The sequence below is a fragment of the Rattus norvegicus genome, chromosome 7 (genome assembly GCF_021556685.1).
Source record: "Rattus norvegicus strain SHRSP/BbbUtx chromosome 7, alternate assembly SHRSP_T2T, whole genome shotgun sequence".
NCBI classification, from domain to species: domain Eukaryota; kingdom Metazoa; phylum Chordata; class Mammalia; order Rodentia; family Muridae; genus Rattus; species Rattus norvegicus.
The window spans coordinates 60,738,166-60,758,218 of NC_141540.1; the positions used below are offsets into that span (position 1 = coordinate 60,738,166).

Genomic DNA, 20,053 nt, shown 5'->3' on the forward strand with positions numbered 1-20,053 from the left:
TTGAAAAATTTTATAATCACAATTAAGCTACTCAAAACCTTCAAAGAAATGTCTTCATGAGAGTTGTATATGATACTGTAAAAACTTAAACAGTAAATCTCTGTTGTATAGTTTTAACCTTTATTTTCAAGTGTGCTTTTCTAAAGAGGTTTAAATTAAAACTTAAGAAGTTTTCCTCTTAATTTATTTACCTTTATTTTATCTGCATTGGTATTTCACCTGCATGTGTGTCTATATGAAAGTGTCAGATCTTGGAGTTACCGACAGTTGTGAGTTGCCATGTGGATGTTGGGATTTGAACCCAGGTTCATCTGGAAGACCAGTCGGTGCCTTTGTCTGCTGAGCCATCTCTGTAGGTCTGAGGCTCTAAATTAAAAAGCTTTGTTTCAACTCTGTTAAGTATTTGATGTAAATGGTTTTATGAGTGTGGGATTAAAGCCATGAGGCACCATGCTCAGGCTTTTCTTGTTACTCAGACATGACTGACTGTCATTCTCTTAGTCATTTTAAACACCTGCGCCTGAGGCAGGACAAACTACAGATGACGTTTGAGGAGTTGGAGGACTTAGGAGATCCGATGATCAGTGTCACTTCTTGTGGTCATGTGAGACCAAATCAAAACTAGAACTCTAGTTCCATGAATCTAGACTAGAGAGAAAACAAAAATATATGATTTATGTAATTATCAAACCTGTTCATTTTTAAGGTATTGTTTTTTAGCTGATGATGTTAGATAATCTTACTTTATGTTCTTAACAATTCAAGGCTTCAGGAACTTGGAGGTCATTGCAATTTTAAACTCTTAACATTTTATTTTAAATCATTCATTCATTGTATATAAGTATGCTGTAGCTGTCTTCAGACACACCAGAAGAGGGCATCAGATCCCTTTATAGATGGTTGTGAGCCACCATGTGGTTGCTGGGATTTGAGCTCAGGACCGCTGGAAGAGCACTGAGCCATCTCTACATCCCACTATCAACATTATTAACTCCCCATAATCTGTAAAATAACTTAATTTATGTATTTAAAGAATTTTATAAAGTTTTATAGAGAAAATGTACTTTGAGATTTAACTTCTTTTAGCCTTAGTATTTATCATGTCTCCTGCCTTCCTCTCCCTCTCCCCCTCCATCCCCATTTCTCTTCCTTCTGTGTTTCTGAGATAGGGCCTGCTGTATTGCCTAGGTTTCAGGTTTTCCTTAAACTTTTTGGGCAGGCCAGGTTGTCCTTGAAACTGAGTTCCCATTTTCTATTTTCCAAGTACTGAGACTGTAGGCATGTGTACCACATCTAGCTGGTACACACATTTTAATGTAAGAACAGTGTAATTAGGATTAACATATACTCAGCCTTGGGCTGTGAATCAGCAGTTTGAAGGGCAGATGTCTCAGTATTGACTTATAAGACAACGGGGAAAAGAAACACTGTGAAGGAGAATTCTGTTGTTCACATGTAGTGCATAGTCCTCACTCTTAGATCCATTTCAACTTCAAAACCATGTCCTTATTGTCCTTAGCACCATATTAAGGGGAGAATGAAGTCATGCTCCACCCTACCCCCCCCCACCTCCCCAGGACTTTGGCAGGATTCAAAAGAATTTATTTTGTGAAAATTACATTTAAAAAATGTGCCTTATTGTCTTGTTAGCACAGATAGGTTTTGCACCTAATAGTGAAGTAGGGGGAAAGTGTCTCTTTATTTTGTTTGAAACCAAGTTTCCCTCTGTAGCCCAGCTGCCCTTAGGTGGGGCATCCTCTTGCCTGAGGCCTGGGACTGTAGGCATATGGAACAGTGCCTAACAGAATTTCTAGATGTTGAGGAATTAAATGCCAGCTTAAAGGAAACTTTTAACTTATTTAAAAACAATTTTATATGGTTCAAGAGGATGCATAGGACTTTAAGATTTATCATAAACTTATGAGCTCTAATTTCTACTCTAAGTGTATGTCTCCTCAAGCATACTGATACATTTACTATGCTTCTGTCAGAACACTTCACTAAACTTGTTTGTGTCTTTTAAACAGCTCCTTCACCAGTACAACCACCGTTTTTCCCTGAGTGTTCACTGGGGTATTTTTCTTCAGCACCATCTGTTTCTTTGCCTCCACCAGCTCAGGTCTCAGTAAGTAAAAACTGAATGATTTCAAAGAAATGACTGTGCATCTTCAAATGTGCTGGGAAACGGGCATGAATTGCTTGGTTTGATTCACTATTTAGAATTAATAGTTAGAAATATGTAGAATCAAACAGTTGATTGTTTAATGGTAGTTTTGTTTTTTTAATCTATAGCTAATTTTGATTTTATTGATTTCAGTTTTTTTGTGTCTCAAATAATTGCTACTCATAAAATTATACCAAAGCAGAATAGAAATTGCTGCTTTCGATTTTTATTGTTTTTTTTTTCCCCTTTGTTTGTTTTTGGAGGTAGGGTCTACATAGCCCTGGACGTTGTAGAGCTAACTGCATAGATCCCTGTGGCCTCAAACCCTGCTTCCCAAGTGTTAGAATTAAAGGCCTGCCCTGAAGTTTTGTTTCATTTTTTTGTTTTGTTTTGTTTTGTTTTGTTTTGTTTTGTTTGAGATAAGGTTTCCCTGGGTAACAGTTCTGGAATTCACTTTCTAGCCCAGGCTGGCCTTAAACTCTCAGAGACACCCTTGCCTCTGCCTCTGGATTGCTGGGATTAAAGGCATGTGCTACCATGCTTGGCTTGAATTATTTTTTTATGAATTGACATTTAAATAGGATACTTAATCTTCTTCGGATAAGCATCATTATGTTTTAAAAGAAGCATATTATCTACAGAAATTAGATCTTTTTTGATTTTTAAAATGCATATGTTTATGTGTACACATGTGCATCAGTGTGTACATGCTACAAGCACACATGTGGAGATCACAGTACTACTTTGTTCCTCTTCTGCAACTTGGGTTGTAGGGACCTGCTTTGACCCATTCAGCCATCATGCCAGCACTGATCTTTAAACATCTATCCATCACCCTGTTTTTGTTTTGAGACAGGGTCTCACTCTGTTCCTCTGTGGCCTGTAACTTGATGTTTAGATGAGAATGGTGGCCTCAAAGATCAGCTGCTCTTGGGTTACTTGGGTTAAAGGTGCCTGCCATAACTTGGGCCAGCAGCATCTCATTTAAAAATAAAAAAACAAATCATAAAGGTTCTGCAGTTACTTCTAGATTGCAAGGATCTAGAGAGTAAACAGTATCCCCCACTAGGTAAGAGAACTCAACCATCGAAAAACTTCTTGGTAAATGTTTGGTATCTTCTGGGGGAGTTTATGGTAAGGGAAATTGAAATGTTTTCTTTTAGGAATGAGGGGTGAATGAGCTAAAGTGTAGGGATTATCGGAAAGTCTTTGAAGCAAAAACATCTAAACTAAGGGATTGATAAAAATCCATTTCCCTCTATAGTCTCTAAGAAGCCATTTTTACAGGGTTCTAAGTGATGGTGGGCAGGTAGGTACTCCGAGGTCTTTCTCTTATCCATTTGATTTGTAATTTAATTTTAATGCTACATGAAAAGTTTTACTACTAAAATTTTTTAATTTGTTATTCTTTTGAAAATTTATCCCTAAGTGTGATAATACATGCCAGGGGATGGGAGGAGTAGGCAGGTGGTTCTCTAAGTTGGCTCTCAGTGGCCAGCCTGGTCTACATAGTGAGTTCCAGGCTAGTCAGGGCTGCACAGTGAGCCCTTGTCTACAAATACATACATACTTTAACTTAAATACATTACTGATTTTAGTTTTACTGTTTTTTTTTTTTCCCCCCAAGCTGGGGACCGAACCCAGGGCCTTGCGGTTGCTAGGCAAGCGCTCTACCACTGAGCTAAATCCCCAACCCCAGTTTTACTGTTTTTTTTTTTTTTTAAATAACTTGATTTGATCTGAAGAGAATGACCTTGTCTAATTGAATTCTTCTACTGTCTAGAATTTTAATTGTAGATAGGGGCAGGAGCAGAGGTATCTGTGTAATTACTGTGAAATTTATAATGTTTCAAAGGTTGTAATTGCAAAGGAACATTTTAATTGTTGAATATTAAATTCTGCACTAGCTTTGAGTTGAATGTATATAACATTTACATCAGTATACATAGAACAACTAAATAAAAGTTTACTTTTTCTGATTTAGTATTTCTTCAGAGATGTTTGAAGTTAATAAAATTTGAATTTAAATGATTTCTTCTTTAAAACCCAGTCTGTGCCGTCTCTGAGCCAGCCGTTTGGGGAAGGCCTGTGTGCTTCTCTCGACCCTCTACCTCCTCTTCCGCCTTTGCCACCTCTACCACCTGAAGATCCAGAGCAGCCTCCAAAGCCCCCGTTTGCTGATGAAGAAGAGGAGGAAGAAATGCTCCTTCGAGAAGAACTACTTAAATCTCTAGCAAATAAAAGAGCTTTTAAGCCAGAGGTAATGTACTTCCTGCCCCTCTAGGTGGTGCCCTTGCGCCTAGCTTCAGGATGCTCTCAGCTGCCTCTTTCAGGGCTGCTGGGTTTTTCTCATGTTATTTTGCTCCAGATGTCTAAAGGTGACAGGCATGTCTTATTATTTGGAAATGTTCATCTTTTTCTTATTAGGAGGCATCCAGTAATAGCGACCCACCTTCACCTCCAGTTCTGAACAATTCTCAGCCTTTGTCAAGAAGCAATCTATCAATAGTCAGTATTAATACAGTATCTCAGCCTAGGATACAGAATCCAAAGTTTCACAGAGGACCACGTCTTCCACGAACTGTGATCTCGGTAAAAACAAACATAAGACTTCATACTTTTATTCAAATAGCTTATTAGAATTATTTTTATTGTCCTGTCTCTACCACCTAGTTCATTTATATACAAAAATACTTGTATAATTATAAATGAAAAACTTTAAAGAAGTTTGAAGTAAGAGCAGTATGTTCCCTTGAAGATTGGTAGAATTTGGTGATGGTGTGTTTGAGGATGTGTTCTGCTCAGAGTGTCATAGTTATTCTTTGCTCTGCTCTTTTTAAAGAACTTAAATTGGTCCATTTTCAGCCTTTTCTGGTATCAATTTTAACAAATACCTAAAAATTCTTTGCTTTTTAAAAACATTTTAATAGGACTGAGAATTGAACCTAGACCCTCCCCCATAACATGCAAGCATACTACCAAAGCACTATATCCCTAACCTTTTCTCTCTTTTTTTAAATTTGGGCATCTCACTAAGTTACACAGGCAGGCCTTGGCCTTCAGAGTAGTAGGAATTGCACCAAGCCACCTGGCTCATTTTTTAAATAACTTTTTCATATTTTCAGCCAGAGATCATACTGTAATGGAAGATTTACTTAGGATGTTCATTAAGGAGTTGATCTGAGTCAGGTGGCATATAGTTATTGGAAGCTTGAGTTTGAATTCTACTTGGGCTGTGTAAATGAGTCTGCACAAAAAAACAAGAACTGGGGATGTGGCTTGGTGAGAGTGATTTCCTGAATACATATAAAGCTCTGGGTTCAGTCCCCAGCACTAGAAGATAAAGGTTGCAATGAAACTTTTACAAATCTTATTTCCTAATGACTTTAAAAGAAAATAAATAGAGGAAAGTCAAGCTGAAATCTTTCCTTTGATAGGATGACTAACTTTGGTCAATCACCCTGTATTTGTAGTCAGTCTACAAAGTTTGTAAATGATTTCGTTGAGTTAATTCAGATGGCAGCATATTTCTTTATAGAAAGAAAAAAATTATTGAAGTGATTATTGTAATGTCTGGAAAATGTAGACTGTGTTTCATGCTTGGATTATAACCCATATTGGGGATATAATAGAGTGTAATCAGAAGATGCCACCACATACTAGGTGGAGCCTGTTATTTTTTTGTGTGTTGATATAGAAAGAGTCTAAAAAAGTATATGAAGCTATACACTTAATTTTCAAAGAATAATGAAAAGAATTGAAATATTCTTCCCGGGGAGCTGGAGAGAGCTTGCTCAGTGGTAAAGAGTACTTGCTATTGCCCTGGGTTCAGTCCCCAGCCCCGAAAAAAAAAGAAAAAAGAAGAAAAAGAAGAAAAAAAAAAAGAGTACTTGCTATTTCTGTAATGAGTTTGGGTTGTAGCACCTATGTTATGCTGCTCAAAACAGCTCTAACTGTTCTGACCTCCAAGGCCACCTGCTGCATACACATGTGCCATACACACAGACCGATACATTTTTTTTTTTGAAGATTTCTTTCTTTCTTTATTTATTTTTTGGTTCTTTTTTTCAGAGCTGGGGATCGAACCCAGGGCCTTGAGCTTCTTAGGCAAGCGCTCTACCACCGAGCTAAATCCCCAACCCCAGATTTCTTTATTTTATGTATGAGTGCTCTGTTTGTATGTATGCCTACATGTATGCCTGCATGCCAGAAGAGGGCATCAGATTCTATTATAAATGGTTGTGAGCCACCATGTTGTTGTGGGGGATTGAACTCAGGACCTCAGGAAGAAGAGACAGTGAGTGCTCTTAAAGCCCCCAGACACTTTTTTTTTTTTTTAAATGAAAACAAAGAAATGCATTTATTACCATGGTTAACAAATACATTGCTTTTGTAGCTTCCAAAACATAAATCAGTGGTTGTAACCCTGAATGATTCAGATGATAGTGAGTCTGATGGAGAAGCTTCCAAGTCAACCAGTAGTGTCTTTGGTGGCTTAGAGTCCATGATCAAAGAAGCAAGACGAACTGCAGAGGTAATGAGCTATAATTAATGTTGAAAGACAGTTGGTGTATTAGCCATCATCGAAGTTAATTTTGTTTCTGAAAACATTAGACCATAGAGTTCAGGCATTTTAAGTACAATGGTTTGTGGAAACAGTATTTGTGCTTTTGACACTTATGTAGTGAAGTGCCTGTTGATGAGGTAGATTTTACTGTTTCAAAATTGCCTTTGTGTTTCTAGTTACTCACTTTCAGAATAGTAAAGTGGGTTCATTTGTGTACAGGGGAAACTAAATGTTGTTCAGCATTGTATTATATTAACTAAAACACCAGTTTTCAATTAGAAAAAAAACTATAGTGTTTAAGCCCTTTCAGGGTGTTTTCTATTTCAGTAGTTTAAGGAATAGCTTTGCCTAGGTAGATTATGTAATTGGGTAGTTGACAACTGGCCAGTTTAGTTTTTCAAAAGAAGAGTGAGGATAAGACTTTAAATGCTTTCTTTTAAATTAAATTAAATTAAATTAAATTTTATTATTTTTTTTAGCAAGCTTCAAAACCCAAAGTACCTCCAAAATCTGAAAAAGAAAATGACCCCCTGCGAACACCTGAAGCTTTGCCTGAAGAAAAGAAGATTGAGTATAGATTGTTAAAGGAAGAGATTGCTAAGTAAGTCAGTCTTATGTGATTCACTTGAGGGTAGTTTCTGCTAAAGTTTCTTTTGCCTATATAAGCCAGGACTCTGAATTTATCCTAGTTATCGAGTTAATGTTATGGTTTATACAGAGGGAGTCAGTCATCCGTTACCCTAAATGCAGTGAGGCACTGAGATACAGACAGCTTAGGGAGCACACAAGAGCCGCCGTGTTAGTTCTGAGTGCAAACGGCAAGTCCATATACTGGTTATACAGTCAGTGTCATTAACATGTGTCTCACAAAAGTACATTTTAAAGAAAATGCTTTTGGTTTACTCTTTGGCCTAATTCCTCTCTCAATTTAGTCGTGAGAAACAACGTTTGATCAAATCAGATCAACTGAAGACAAGTTCATCGTCCCCAGCAAACTCAGATGTGGAAATGGATGGGATTGGTAGAATTGCAATGGTTACTAAGCAAGTTGCAGATGCAGAAGCAAAGCTTAAAAAACACAAGTGAGTTTTATTCAGTGTCTGATTAAATATGTGCCTAGATTGGGAGATATATATCTATCTATATTTATATTTGTATATGTCATTCGTAACTACTATAGGATTACAATTTTTCCCACCACAGGTCTCCCCACTCCTGATCAGTGGCAAACATGTACCATCCTCTCCTCCCTAGGGTCTTAAAATCCTCATACAGGGATTAGTTAGGTGTGAGAACAGAGTGTGGATGTGGCACGGGAGGTGCTTGGCAACTCCTGGATCACAGATTCTTACACCTGCTAGGACTATAGCAGTTATTCGTTCTACTGACTCATACATTTATGCAGAGGAATTTAATTAATATTTTAATAAGAGACACCAAGACATTTAAGGACGGTTGTCACACTGAAGCTTATCCATTGCTAAAATTGTTTGTGAATTTCCTCATTTTATAACCTTAAGAACTTTGAATTTGTTTAGAATATCGTCAATTTTTAGATGACCTTTTTTTTTAGAACGTCTTCATTGTAAAGCATATTTTTGTCTTTTAAGAGAAAGCACATTTCTATAACTTACATTGAGCGGTGTGTGTGCGCGCACGCGTGTGTTTGTTTATTTTTGAGGTGTGTGTAGCCCTAGCTGAACTGGAACTTGATGTGTAGTAGACAAGGCTGGCTTCAAATTTGTGGCAGTCCTCCTGCCTCTGCTTCTGGAGTGTTGGAATTAGAGGTATGTTCTACTATCCAATGTACTTCTATTACTGAAAGTGGACTTGATTGTTGGAAATAGTTACTCTCTGGTCTAATGAGTAATGTTCATGCTGTCTGTACTCCTAAATTAACTCTTAGAATTGTCTATATTTAAATAGCATCATAACTTTTTAAAGGCAAGCTTTTAAATAGTCATCTGGAGGTCCTTAAGGAAAAGGAATACATGTTCATAGCCTCATTTCTAATGTTTCAGACCCTAGGCCTTCTTTTTGTGAATCATGAAAATTAATGTAATTGTGATTTTTTTTTTTTTAAAAGCACCAGGAGCACTGTAAAACTCATGCTCTTTCCTTCTGAACCAGACGGCAGACATTAAGCATTCTGAGCATGATATATTTGGAGGTGTTTAGGTTTTGGATGTTTCTCTTCTGCTAAACTATATTTTTTAACATGTAGGATTTGTCTTCAGTTGTATCTTTCAAATTATATGCATTTAAGATAATTCTTAAAATACATTATTGTTATTAATTTGAAAATTTTCTGTTTTGATGGTGTTAGTCTGCTAGTTCTAGGAAAAAAATAAGACTTTTGTTATTTACCACTCAGGATTCTCTTGATTAAAGATGAATCAGTTTTAAAAAATCTAGTATTGCAAGAAGCCAAGAAGAAAGAGTCTGTTCGAAATGCTGAAGCAAAAATTACAAAACTTACAGAACAACTTCAGGCAGCAGAGAAAATCCTCAGTGTTAACAGGATGTTTTTGAAGAAGCTCCAAGAACAAGTAATGCTCTTTTCTTAAAAATTAAATATTGTAGTCTGATGTTTACTGTGTTTTTTAAAAAGTGTTGCTTTTATTCCTCTGTGTGTGTGTGTGTGTGTGTGTGTGTGTGTGTGTGTGTCTGGTGTCTGCCATATGAAGTCAGGCAGGCATTGGATTCTCTGGAGCTGGAGTTAGAGGGAATTGTCAGCCTGCTGGACTCAGGTGCTGGGGTCCTCTGGAAAATCAGTAAACTGTTGAGCTGTTCCTCCAAACCTAGTACTATATATTTACACAGGCTGCTTTTGTTGTTTGCTTGCCTGTTTATTTTTGTTTTTCCTCTAAAACAAAGGGAGAAAAATTGAACCTAAGCCATCAGCATACATGTAACTATGGTCTTTTATTGAGACATACTATTAGGATATTTTTACTTTGAGTTGAATACCTCCAAAGCTGTTGTGTTTGAGAGGATATTTCAGAAGATTTTAACTTATGCTTTCTATTTTCAGATTCATAGAGTTCAACAGCGTGTTACCATTAAGAAAGCTTTGACTCTGAAGTATGGAGAAGAGCTTGCTCGGGCCAAGGCGGTGGCTAGTAAAGAACTAGGGAAACGCAAACTGGAGCAAGATCGCCTTGGAGTAAGTTGCCTGTGGGAGAATGTTTGGAAAGCAGGGCTTTTATTTTTTTAATGGTACTTCTAAACTAAGAGATGTATAAAGTAATTCCAACTTTGGTTCAACTTCAGAGAGAACAGATTATATTATTATTCAATCTGTATAATCTAGAGTTTGTTTTTAAATGATTCTTATATTTTGGATGCTTTTAAAATTTATTTTGTGTTGGTTTTAGTTTTTGTTGGTCACAGATTAACTTGCAAACGTGTGTTGACTTGCTAAATTGTTTCACTCTCGTTATCAGTTTGGTTTTATAGTGTTGGTATAGTATTCTAGTGATACCACACTTATCTTGTAAGCAATCGTGTATGATTGCATAAAACGATATAAAATATTTACTTTTCTCCCACAGCCAAACAAAATGATGAGACTGGATAATTCTCCAGTATCAAGTCCAAGGAAGCATTCAGCAGAGTTAATTGCTATGGAAAAAAGACGATTACAAAAGCTAGAATATGAATATGCCTTGAAAATTCAAAAGTTAAAAGAAGCCAGAGCCCTCAAAGCAAAGGAACAACAAAACCTTGTTCCCGTTGTGGAAGAGGAACCTGAGTTTTCTTTACCTCAACCCTCCCTTCATGATCTGACACAGGATAAATTAACCTTGGACACAGAAGAAAATGATGCTGATGATGAAGTTTTGTCAGGTTCGAACAGAGAACGAAGAAGATCATTCCTGGAGTCCAATTCTTTCACTAAACCCAACCTTAAGCACACTGACACACCTAACAAAGAGTGTGTAAACAAACTCAGTAAGAGTACTGTAGAAAAGCCAGAACTTTTTCTAGGGTTAAAAATAGGGGAATTACAAAAATTATATTCAAAAGCTGACAGCTTAAAACAGTTGATTTTAAAAACTACCACAGGTATTACAGAAAACATTTTGCATGGTCAGGTAAGTGGCATTTCATATTTTCTATAAAATGTAGAGTTTGTTTAATGCCTCACTTGTCTTTGGAATTATTGTGGTTTCGGTTGTTCTTTTGCAGGAGATCTCTGTGGATGTGGATTTTGTTACAGCACAGAGTAAAACAACAGAAGTGAAGCCATGTCCATTTAGACCTTACCAGAGCCCTCTTCTAGTCTTTAAATCCTACAGGTATAGAAGAGATAGTTACCCTGGCTCCTAATGCTTTCTCTTAAATCTGTCTTAATAAAAGCAGTTGAATTATGGTCACTGGAAAACAAGTATAGGAGAAAAAACTGTGAATTGCTGTTGTCCTCTAATCCTATCAAAAAGGAAGTCTTAGCATGTTCTATGGGTTCAAATTCTAGGTTTCTGTTAAGTATTTTAGGAACAGAGTCTTGTGAAAATTTTTATTTATTCATTGATTTATAAGTATTTTTCAAGATAAAATCTCAGTACTCAGCTCTGGCTGAAATGGAACTTGCTTTGTTAGCCTCAAACTTAAAGTAATCCTCAGCCCTCTGCCTCCCAGGCACTAAGATGATAGGTGTATGCTGCCCTTCCTGGTCAGGGACGATTTTTTTTTTCTTTTTTGTTTTTTTTCGGAGCTGGGGACCGAACCCAGGGCCTTGTGCTTGCTAGGCAAGCGCTCTACCACTGAGCTAAATCCCCAACCCCTCAGGGACGATTTTTAATGTGAGCACTCTTCATTTGTTGTTGGTCAGCCTCTGTGATGTTGACCTAGATGTTCTAAGGTGGCTAGTGTCCCACCACATTTTCAGAATGCTAGATGTTGTGACTGCTGAGTGGGTGTGGTTTTATGACAGCGTTGCAGAGCACTTACTAGGTAGGGCAGCCTCATAGCCTGGCATTCATACAGGCTGTGTAATGTGGACAAATGCCAGTGGACAGCATTTTATTGTGTGGTGGGGACAAAGGTGTTAGAATATAGTAGTATTTATATATTTTTTCTATATTATAGGTAGTTTTGAAGTTTGTTTGTTTACTTGTACTTGAAATTGAACTTAGGGCCTCATACATGCTAGGCAGGTGCTCTACCTCTGAATGCTTCCCAAGTCTGGTGTGGGGTTTTTTGTTTTGTTGTTTTTAAATGAGATGGAGACCCCCTGTGTTAGCTCTGCTTTCTTTGAACTCAGCCCCCCAAATGCTGAGAAACAGTTGTGCACTGCCTCACTCGGTTTCCAACATGACGTCTCTCATTTGCCCATCACAAAAGCAGCTTATTTCTGTTACTTGTATGATGGCTGTTCTAGTTACTTTTAGTGTTTCTTTGATTAGAAAGCAGGTAAAGAACTCTTAACTGAGAAAGAAAAATTTAAGATGTCTAGTTTTCTATCCATCTGCCTAACAAGCCTATCCATTCTTTTTCTAGATTTAGTCCTTACTACCGAACCAAGGAAAAACTTCCCCTAAGTTCAGTGTCGTACAGCAATATGATTGAGCCAGATCAGTGTTTCTGCCGTTTTGACTTAGCAGGGACATGTAATGATGATGATTGTCAGTGGTGAGTAGTATTTATTCAAAAGAAATTTCTAGAGAAAGCCACATTTCCTTGATTTTGGAAAGCACACAGTTATCTTTTGTGCTCTTGTTTTATTTTAGGCAGCATGTACAAGACTATACACTTAGCCGGAAACAGTTGTTCCAGGACATTCTGTCATATAATCTATCCTTGATTGGCTGTTCAGAGACCAGCACTGATGAGGAAATTGCTTCTGCAACAGGTTTGTAAAGAGTTCGTATTGAACTTAGGGAATTTAAAATGATCATGCACAGCTTATGGTATTTTAAACAACTAATAATTTAATACATACCCATGACACTTACTAGATCTGCCTTATCGAAAACAGTAGTCACTGACCACTAATTGGCTTTTAAAGGGAAGTTTAAATGAAGGCACACTTTATTTACTAGTCATACTTCAATGGTAAGTGCTGGCCAGTAGCTCTGACAGCAGAGAGAGATTTAACAGATCATTGCTGTTATAGAAAGTGTTTTAGTCATTTAAGTGGTTTAGCTAAGAAGAAAATATATAACATTTGTGTGATATTTTACTGTTAATTCTAGCGTAGCCTTTTGATTTCCTTTGCTGGTTTCAAAAGCTTGGGACTAAGAGTCAATATGGGTTTAGCCTCTTAAATCCTGTAGTGAAGTAAAAAATAATAAAATTTGATGTAGAAATCCTGGATTACTAGCAAACACTTGTACACTGCTGTTGTTGAATTTCTCCACAGATTTTGGTGCCAAATAATAAGTCTTTTGGATTTAAGGAATTAACATTTACTAGTTTTTTAAAAACATCACTATCCACTGAAATTACTTTGTCTTTCTTCATTTGGGATTCTACTTTTACTTAATAATGTAGTTCATTTTAGTTTCCGAACTGCCAACCCTAGTTTATATTATGGTATGGTGGGAAGGATTTGTCAGAGTAATTAAGCTAACCATAGGTTTTCCTTTTTGATAGATCATAGATGGTACTGACTGGTGCTATGCATAGTTTAAGTCTTACTCTTTCCTTTGTAATCTCTCACTAGCACAGTTATTGCAGCCACATTTTCATAATGAATATAGTATCCTTATTATTTTCAGAAAAATATGTTGAAAAACTTTTTGGAGTAAACAAAGACCGAATGTCAATGGACCAGATGGCTGTTCTCCTTGTTAGCAATGTTAATGAAAGTAAAGGTCATAGTAAGTATGTATGTATGTATGTGTATATGTGCATATGTGTACATGTGTGTTTCTCATTTCTGTATGACTGCAGGCTAACATTATGTTTTTAAAGTGAATGTTGTCTTTTCCTACCATGATCAAATAACTGTAGCTCTTTTAAAGTCTTTAAAATAATAAAAAAAATACTAGTTACATAAATTAACAATATCTTCTATCTCTGTTAGCACCTCCATTTACGACTTACAAAGATAAAAGAAAATGGAAGCCCAAGTTTTGTAGAAAACCTGCATCAGAGAATAGCTGCAGTAGTGACGATGAGCAGTCTACAGGACCAATTAAGTATGGTAAGTCACGCCATTTGAGATCTAGGATTATTCAGTTGTGTTCTCGCCGTCAGGATACTGACAGTTTTAGCCTAGTTTATAAATGCGTTTTCTTAAACTTGTATCATTGGTATTTTTCACTGTCCTAAATGTGATGCCCTTTGTGTTTTCAGTAATATTCATTTCAATATTCATTGTGCAGAATTGATCCTGACATTGCAGGGTGTTTTCATTACTGTTCTTTGCCCAATAAAAGGGAGGAACACTCTTTAATAAGTATGATGTCTCATGTATTTGCAAACATGCTTTGGTGGGGTGAACACAGCCTCAGTTGGAAATCACTGCTTTGCCTGTGTCCTTGACAGCACATGAAAATGATGATGATGATGATGATGATGATGATGACGACAACAACAACAACATCATTATTGCTTTATTTTGGAGTCTTATTTTCTGACATGCAGTAAACGTGTGTGTGTGTGTGTGTGTGTGTGTGTGTGTGTGTGTGTCTGTGTGTTTGTTGAGTACATCTTTCATTCTTATTTCTAGTTTTCACTATTTGTGGATTAATAATGAGGTCTAGGTAGACTCATGTGCTTATCTATGTTTGTGTAATAGTTCTGTAGTTGAGATGTAGAAGAAATATTTTGTAAATTTTAACTTAATATATGGTTTTCCTCCCCTTCTCCTCCTCCCTCAGGCCAAAGTCTCATGTAGCCAAGGCTGGCCTTGAACACCTAATCCTCCTGCCTCTACTTACAGAGTGTTGAGTTTATAGGCGTGCACCACCATATCTGCATTTTAACTGTTAGTTCAGTTTTTCAATTATCAGTGAATTATAAGTGAATGATCACTTAAACTTAACATAATTAGCATTATAAACTTAGTATGGTTTACCAGCACACCATACTTCTAGTTTATTAGCTGAGTCCTATTTATTCTTATTTTCCTTATGCTTGAAATATTTTTTTCTTTTAGAAGTGTCTAGGTTTGGATGGTTAATTATCTGACACTTTTACTTTAGAGCTGAAAATCACTTGATTACCTGTCATTACCTGCAATGTTTAGGGATGTTTAGAATCTTTAGGGATGAGAACAAAGTTTTTTCCTTGAGTGGTTGAAGATAGAAAATTAATGGTATTTGTTCTTACAGCCTTCCGACCAGAGAACCAAATAAATGTTCCAGCTCTGGACACTGTTGTCACTCCAGATGATGTTAGGTATTTTACCAGTGAAACTGATGACATTGCTAACTTAGAAGCAAGTGTACTCGAAAATCCATCACATGTACAGCTTTGGCTCAAGCTTGCATACAAGTACTTGAATCAAAATGAGGGGTAGGTCGCTTCAAATTATTATGAAATATTTATATCTTTATGTCACCTGTGGTCACTAGGTTTATATCTTTATTCATTATTTTACTTCACCAATGGTCATCAGGTTTTCTTACTATTATCAATGGGGTCTTTTGTTTTTGAGGCAGGGTCTCACTGTAACAGAGGCTAGCCTGAGCCTCACTTGGTGGCCCATGCAGCCATGCTTCAGACTTCCTGGTGCTGACATTGCGTGTGTGGGCCACCACGCCTGGTTCAGTGCTTTACTTTTTTGAAGCAGGGTCTCATGTAATGTTGATTGGTGTACCTGCTGTATAGTTGAGGGTGCCCTTGAGCAGGGCCTCCTCTTTTTACTTCTCAGATACTGGAATTAGAGGGAGATTTTGGTTTTTTTCCTTTTTTCTCTTTCTTTCTTTCTTTCTTTCTTTCTTTCTTCCTTTCTTTTTTTTTGAAAAGTTAAAAATTCCTTAATTTTTTTATTCCTGGTACCACTACCACAATTTACAGGGCAATATACCTGATGTAATGAAAAGAAAAAGAAAAAGGTAAAGCTACAACAGATAAAAGACCTCAGAATGTACATCTAATTGATACTCATTGCATTAGTCAGTGGCTGCACTTTTGTAAACTGTGGCTGTGAGCATCCTGAACAAGAGGGGCTTCCTGTTTAAGCTGCAGTGACTTCTCTGACCATGGATCACCGTTCCTTCTGTGGCAGATTTTACAGTTCCTCTAATGCATGTGGGACGACTGTCTCAAAGTAACTGCAGCTTTCCTGACAACTCCTCGCTCTCTCTCCTGCTGAGAACTGTAGCTGTTTGTTTCTGTTTTATTTTAAAACCTTCTGTCACCATGTCCACCACTTCCACCTCTAGATCCATAGCCACCACCATAGACTGCCTGAGCTTCTTCCACCCAAACTGCCCCCATCATGGGTCCATAATTAGATTGTTGCTGTCCACTATAATTTCCAAAGTCATTATAGTTCCCACCACCCCCATAGCTACCTCCATCAAAATTTCCTCCTTCATTATAACCATCATGTCCTCCTCCACCACCACCAGATCCATCACCTTGGTTTCCATATCCTGGTCCACCACCTCCATAACCTCCTCTACTACTTAACCAGGACCACCACCATAGTTGCCACCATCACCTCCAAATCCATGATGTCTACCACCTCTACCTCCATACCTGCCCCTACTGCCTTCACCTCTACCACCATAGCGTCCTCTTCCACCAAAGTTTCCTCCTCGACCAAAGTTTCCTCCTCGTCCCATAAAGTTGCCAGATCCACCTCTATGTCCTCTCTGTGACCCAGCAGACTGCAGCTCTTGTTTAGAAAGGGCCTTTTCCACTCCACAATTATGCCCATTAATAGTATGGTATTTCTGAACAACAATTTTTTTTTTCATCTTTATTAACTTGAGTATTTCTTATTTACATTTCGATTGTTATTCCCTTTCCTGGTTTCCGGGCCAACATCCTCCTCCCACTCCCCTCCCCTTCTACATGGGGTGTCCCCCTCCCCATACTCCCCCCACTACCACCCTCCCCCCAACAATCACGTTCACTGGGGGTTCAGTCTTAGCAGGACCCAGGGCTTCCCCTTTCACTGGTGCTCTTACTAGGCTATTCATTGCTACCTATGAGGTTGGAGCCCAGGGTCAGTCCATGTATAGTCTTTGGGTAGTGGCTTAGTCCCTGGAAGCTCTGGTTGGTTGGCATTGTTGTTCATATGGGGTCTCAAGTCCCTTCAAGCTTTTTCAGTCCTTTCTGATTCCTTGAACGGGGGTCCCGTTCTCAATTCAGTGGTTTGCTGCTGGCATTCGCCTATGTATTTGCTGTATTCTTGCTGTGTCTCTAAGGAGAGATCTACATCCGCTGAACAACAATTTTATCAACTGTGTCATAATCATCAAAAGTTAGAAAAGCAAATCCTCTCTTTTTCCACTCTGCCTGTCTTCTATAACTTCTATGGTTTCAATCTTGCCATACTTTTCAAAGTAGTCTCATTATATTCTTCTGTATCCTCTTTAATACCAACAACAAAAATTTTCTTCACCATTAAGTGGACACCAGGCTTTACAGAATCCTCTCTAGAAACAGCTCTCTCTGGTTCCACCACATGTCCATCAACCTTGTGTGGCCAAGCACACATTGCAGCATCCACTTCTTCCACACAAGAGTAGGTCACAAAACCAAAGCCTCTGACATGTTTTGTTTGAGGATCTCTCCTTACCACACAGTCTGTAAGTGTGCCCCATTTCTCAGAATGTTCTCTTAAGTTATCATCTGTGGTTTTGAAGCTCAGACCACCAATAATCATCTTCCTCAGCTGCTCTGGTTCCTTTGGATCGTGGCCCTCCATTTTGAGACCGGACTCACCTCTTCCAACTTGAGTTCAATATGGGACCAAGAGGAAGACCATATTTGGTTTTGAGTCCCTAGTTTACTTCTTGACAAAGCCAAAAGTATTCTATTGTTGTAAACCTAGTAGAAAAGTTTTTAAGAGTAGAACTTCCTTTTGTGTTTATGGCTCAGTGCATAATAGGTGGTAAATTATACTGAAGTTTGATGTACATGGATTACATCTTTAATCCTAGCAGTTGGATTTCTGTGAGATTTAGGCCAGCCTGGTCTATGTAGTGAGTTCTTTCTAGGCCAGCCAAAGCTACATAGTGAAACCCTCTCTCAAAATCCAAAAAGGGGGTGAAAATGTTAGTAAAATTATGATGAGGATGGGAAGGTTAAATTTTAGGTTAATTTGCAATGGAGATTTAAGTTTATTTTAGCCATTTTAAAATTCTGATGGAAGTGGTCTATTTTCCATGGGTGGTTAAGTTATATATTTCACAGCTAGTAGTTTCTGCTACAAGTTTCATACTCTTCTGCCTTTTAATAGTAAAGAGCAAGCTAGAAATAATCTTTATAATGTAAATTTAAAGTATAATAGTTTCTTTTATTAAAAAGCAGTCTCCTGGGAAAGACCTATCTTAAAACTTAGTATAAAACCTGTTAAATAAGACAACAGCAGCAGAGTGCTGAGAAAGCACACATACCTGAAAAGGGTCTTTTTTTAACTTGTTTATGTGTCATTTCCATGAGAATGGGGTAAGTTACAGTGCTTTCTTGTCTGACTCATTGAGTAAAGGACAAAGGAACTATACATTACTCTATGAGTAGGCTCTTGAAAGAATTATCTTCTTTAAGAGATAGCAAGCCTTAGAGCTGAAAAGAACTATTATATTGAAAGCTTTGATATTTTATGCTGGCAGTAGCTGGCCTTGAGAGAGAGAGTTGTTTAACTTTCCTGTTTTCAAACAGTATAAATCATAAAAGGTATTGCTGAGTATGAACGTGTAGAACACATTTGAAGTCGATAATTAAAATACTTTTATTATACTAGGTTTTTATCTGTGGTAAATGCTTACAGAGAATATCTACTTTAAAAGAAATTATTTAGTCTATGGGAGATCGGGACCTTTTGGCTTTGACAGATATGATTTAAAATCCCAATTAAATACTTTGTATCATAGTGATCTTGGCTTCTTGTAGGTCTAGTAGAAAGTAGATTGTTAGTTTGGTTTATTTGATTAGCCTGCTTAGATGTTAAGTGTTTGAGTGTTTTACACTGCTGGTGTTGAGCCTGGTGCCATGTGTCTGCTGAGCATGTGCTGTTACACTGAACTGCAGCCCGAGCTGCTCAGCCTCTTACAGTGAACACTGCCCTTTCTTTTAAACATACAGATTGTGCTCAGAATCTTTGGATTCTGCTTTAAATGTACTGGCTCGAGCTTTGGAAAACAATAAAGACAATCCAGAAATTTGGTGTCATTACCTCAGATTGTTCTCAAAAAGAGGGACCAAGGAGGAGGTGCAGGAAATGTGTGAAACGGCTGTTGAGTATGCTCCTGACTATCAAAGCTTTTGTACTGTAAGTAGAAAAGATGTCAGCCATGTGGTTGATGTATGCTATGGTCATTATTCCTTGGGGCCATCTTAATAATTGGTAGGTAGCTTAAAAGACTATATACTTTATCACTGTGTAGATTGATGTCTCCAATTCTCAGGTTCCTGTCACTTCTCTATAGGGATAGATTTTTGAATATACAAGAGAAATATTTAAAGAAGACATGATTGGGTTGTTAAGTATATTAATTAAAGAAAGTTATTAGAAAAATTGTTATATAGTTTCTATTTGGACAAAGTTAAGGGAGTTTCAGAAACATGAAAAATTTTATTCTTTTAAATTTCTTTGGTTGTGAAAAATTATGATTGCTAGAATTTTTAAAAATCTCTGTTTATGAAAATAAGTTTTACCTGTAATTTCTGCTAGTACTGGACTTTTCTTTGAGAGAATAGTTTTCTTATCCAAACTTAAATAGATCTGTGAAATAGACTCATGTTTGTTAATTTCTGAACTTCTGTCTACTGAACTCAGGAACCATTAAATTCAGGTAACGCCTGATGAACGCGTTATCAGTTGTCTTGTTTGTTTGTTTGTTTCAAAATCAGCAGGGGTTTAAAACTAGATCCTTATAAATGATAAGACCCACATCACTACTGAGTAATATCTCCAGTCCATAAACAGATTTATCAAAGTTACTTTGTTTACTTTGAGATAGGATTTCCTGTGTTGGTTAGGTTGTGGCAAACTCCTCAGTATTATGGGGCCAGCATGCCTCAGATCTGAAACTCAAAGCTTGGGATAACATATTGCCTCTTAATACATGAATTGATTACTTATACCTGTTATAGTTTTGGATAGCAAAGACTCTCCAAATCCAACAATCTAGAGTTGATGCTGTTGATCACCACAAGCTTTTCCAGAGAAAGGCATATTCAAAAATTGTAGC

At 37.3% G+C, this 20,053-nt stretch overlaps 1 protein-coding gene and 1 pseudogene across 3 annotated transcripts in view; one reads left to right on the forward strand and one right to left on the reverse strand.

The window, feature by feature from the left end:
- Window positions 1-20,053, forward strand: part of Zfc3h1 (zinc finger, C3H1-type containing) — a 56,585-nt gene that overhangs the window by 21,695 nt on the left and 14,837 nt on the right. For all 3 annotated transcript variants that reach the window (XM_087557249.1, XM_087557250.1, NM_001432363.1), the window contains 16 exons: window positions 2,028-2,125; window positions 4,215-4,424; window positions 4,592-4,756; window positions 6,561-6,698; window positions 7,211-7,332; window positions 7,664-7,813; window positions 9,106-9,280; window positions 9,766-9,897; window positions 10,286-10,828; window positions 10,923-11,032; window positions 12,234-12,365; window positions 12,464-12,585; window positions 13,454-13,555; window positions 13,762-13,881; window positions 15,014-15,197; window positions 18,945-19,131. In XM_087557249.1, coding sequence (XP_087413375.1) covers window positions 2,028-2,125; window positions 4,215-4,424; window positions 4,592-4,756; window positions 6,561-6,698; window positions 7,211-7,332; window positions 7,664-7,813; window positions 9,106-9,280; window positions 9,766-9,897; window positions 10,286-10,828; window positions 10,923-11,032; window positions 12,234-12,365; window positions 12,464-12,585; window positions 13,454-13,555; window positions 13,762-13,881; window positions 15,014-15,197; window positions 18,945-19,131 — 2,690 coding nt within the window. The remainder of the gene's footprint in view (window positions 1-2,027; window positions 2,126-4,214; window positions 4,425-4,591; window positions 4,757-6,560; window positions 6,699-7,210; window positions 7,333-7,663; window positions 7,814-9,105; window positions 9,281-9,765; window positions 9,898-10,285; window positions 10,829-10,922; window positions 11,033-12,233; window positions 12,366-12,463; window positions 12,586-13,453; window positions 13,556-13,761; window positions 13,882-15,013; window positions 15,198-18,944; window positions 19,132-20,053) is intronic.
- On the reverse strand, window positions 16,029-17,565 carry Hnrnpa1-ps42 (heterogeneous nuclear ribonucleoprotein A1, pseudogene 42; annotated as a pseudogene).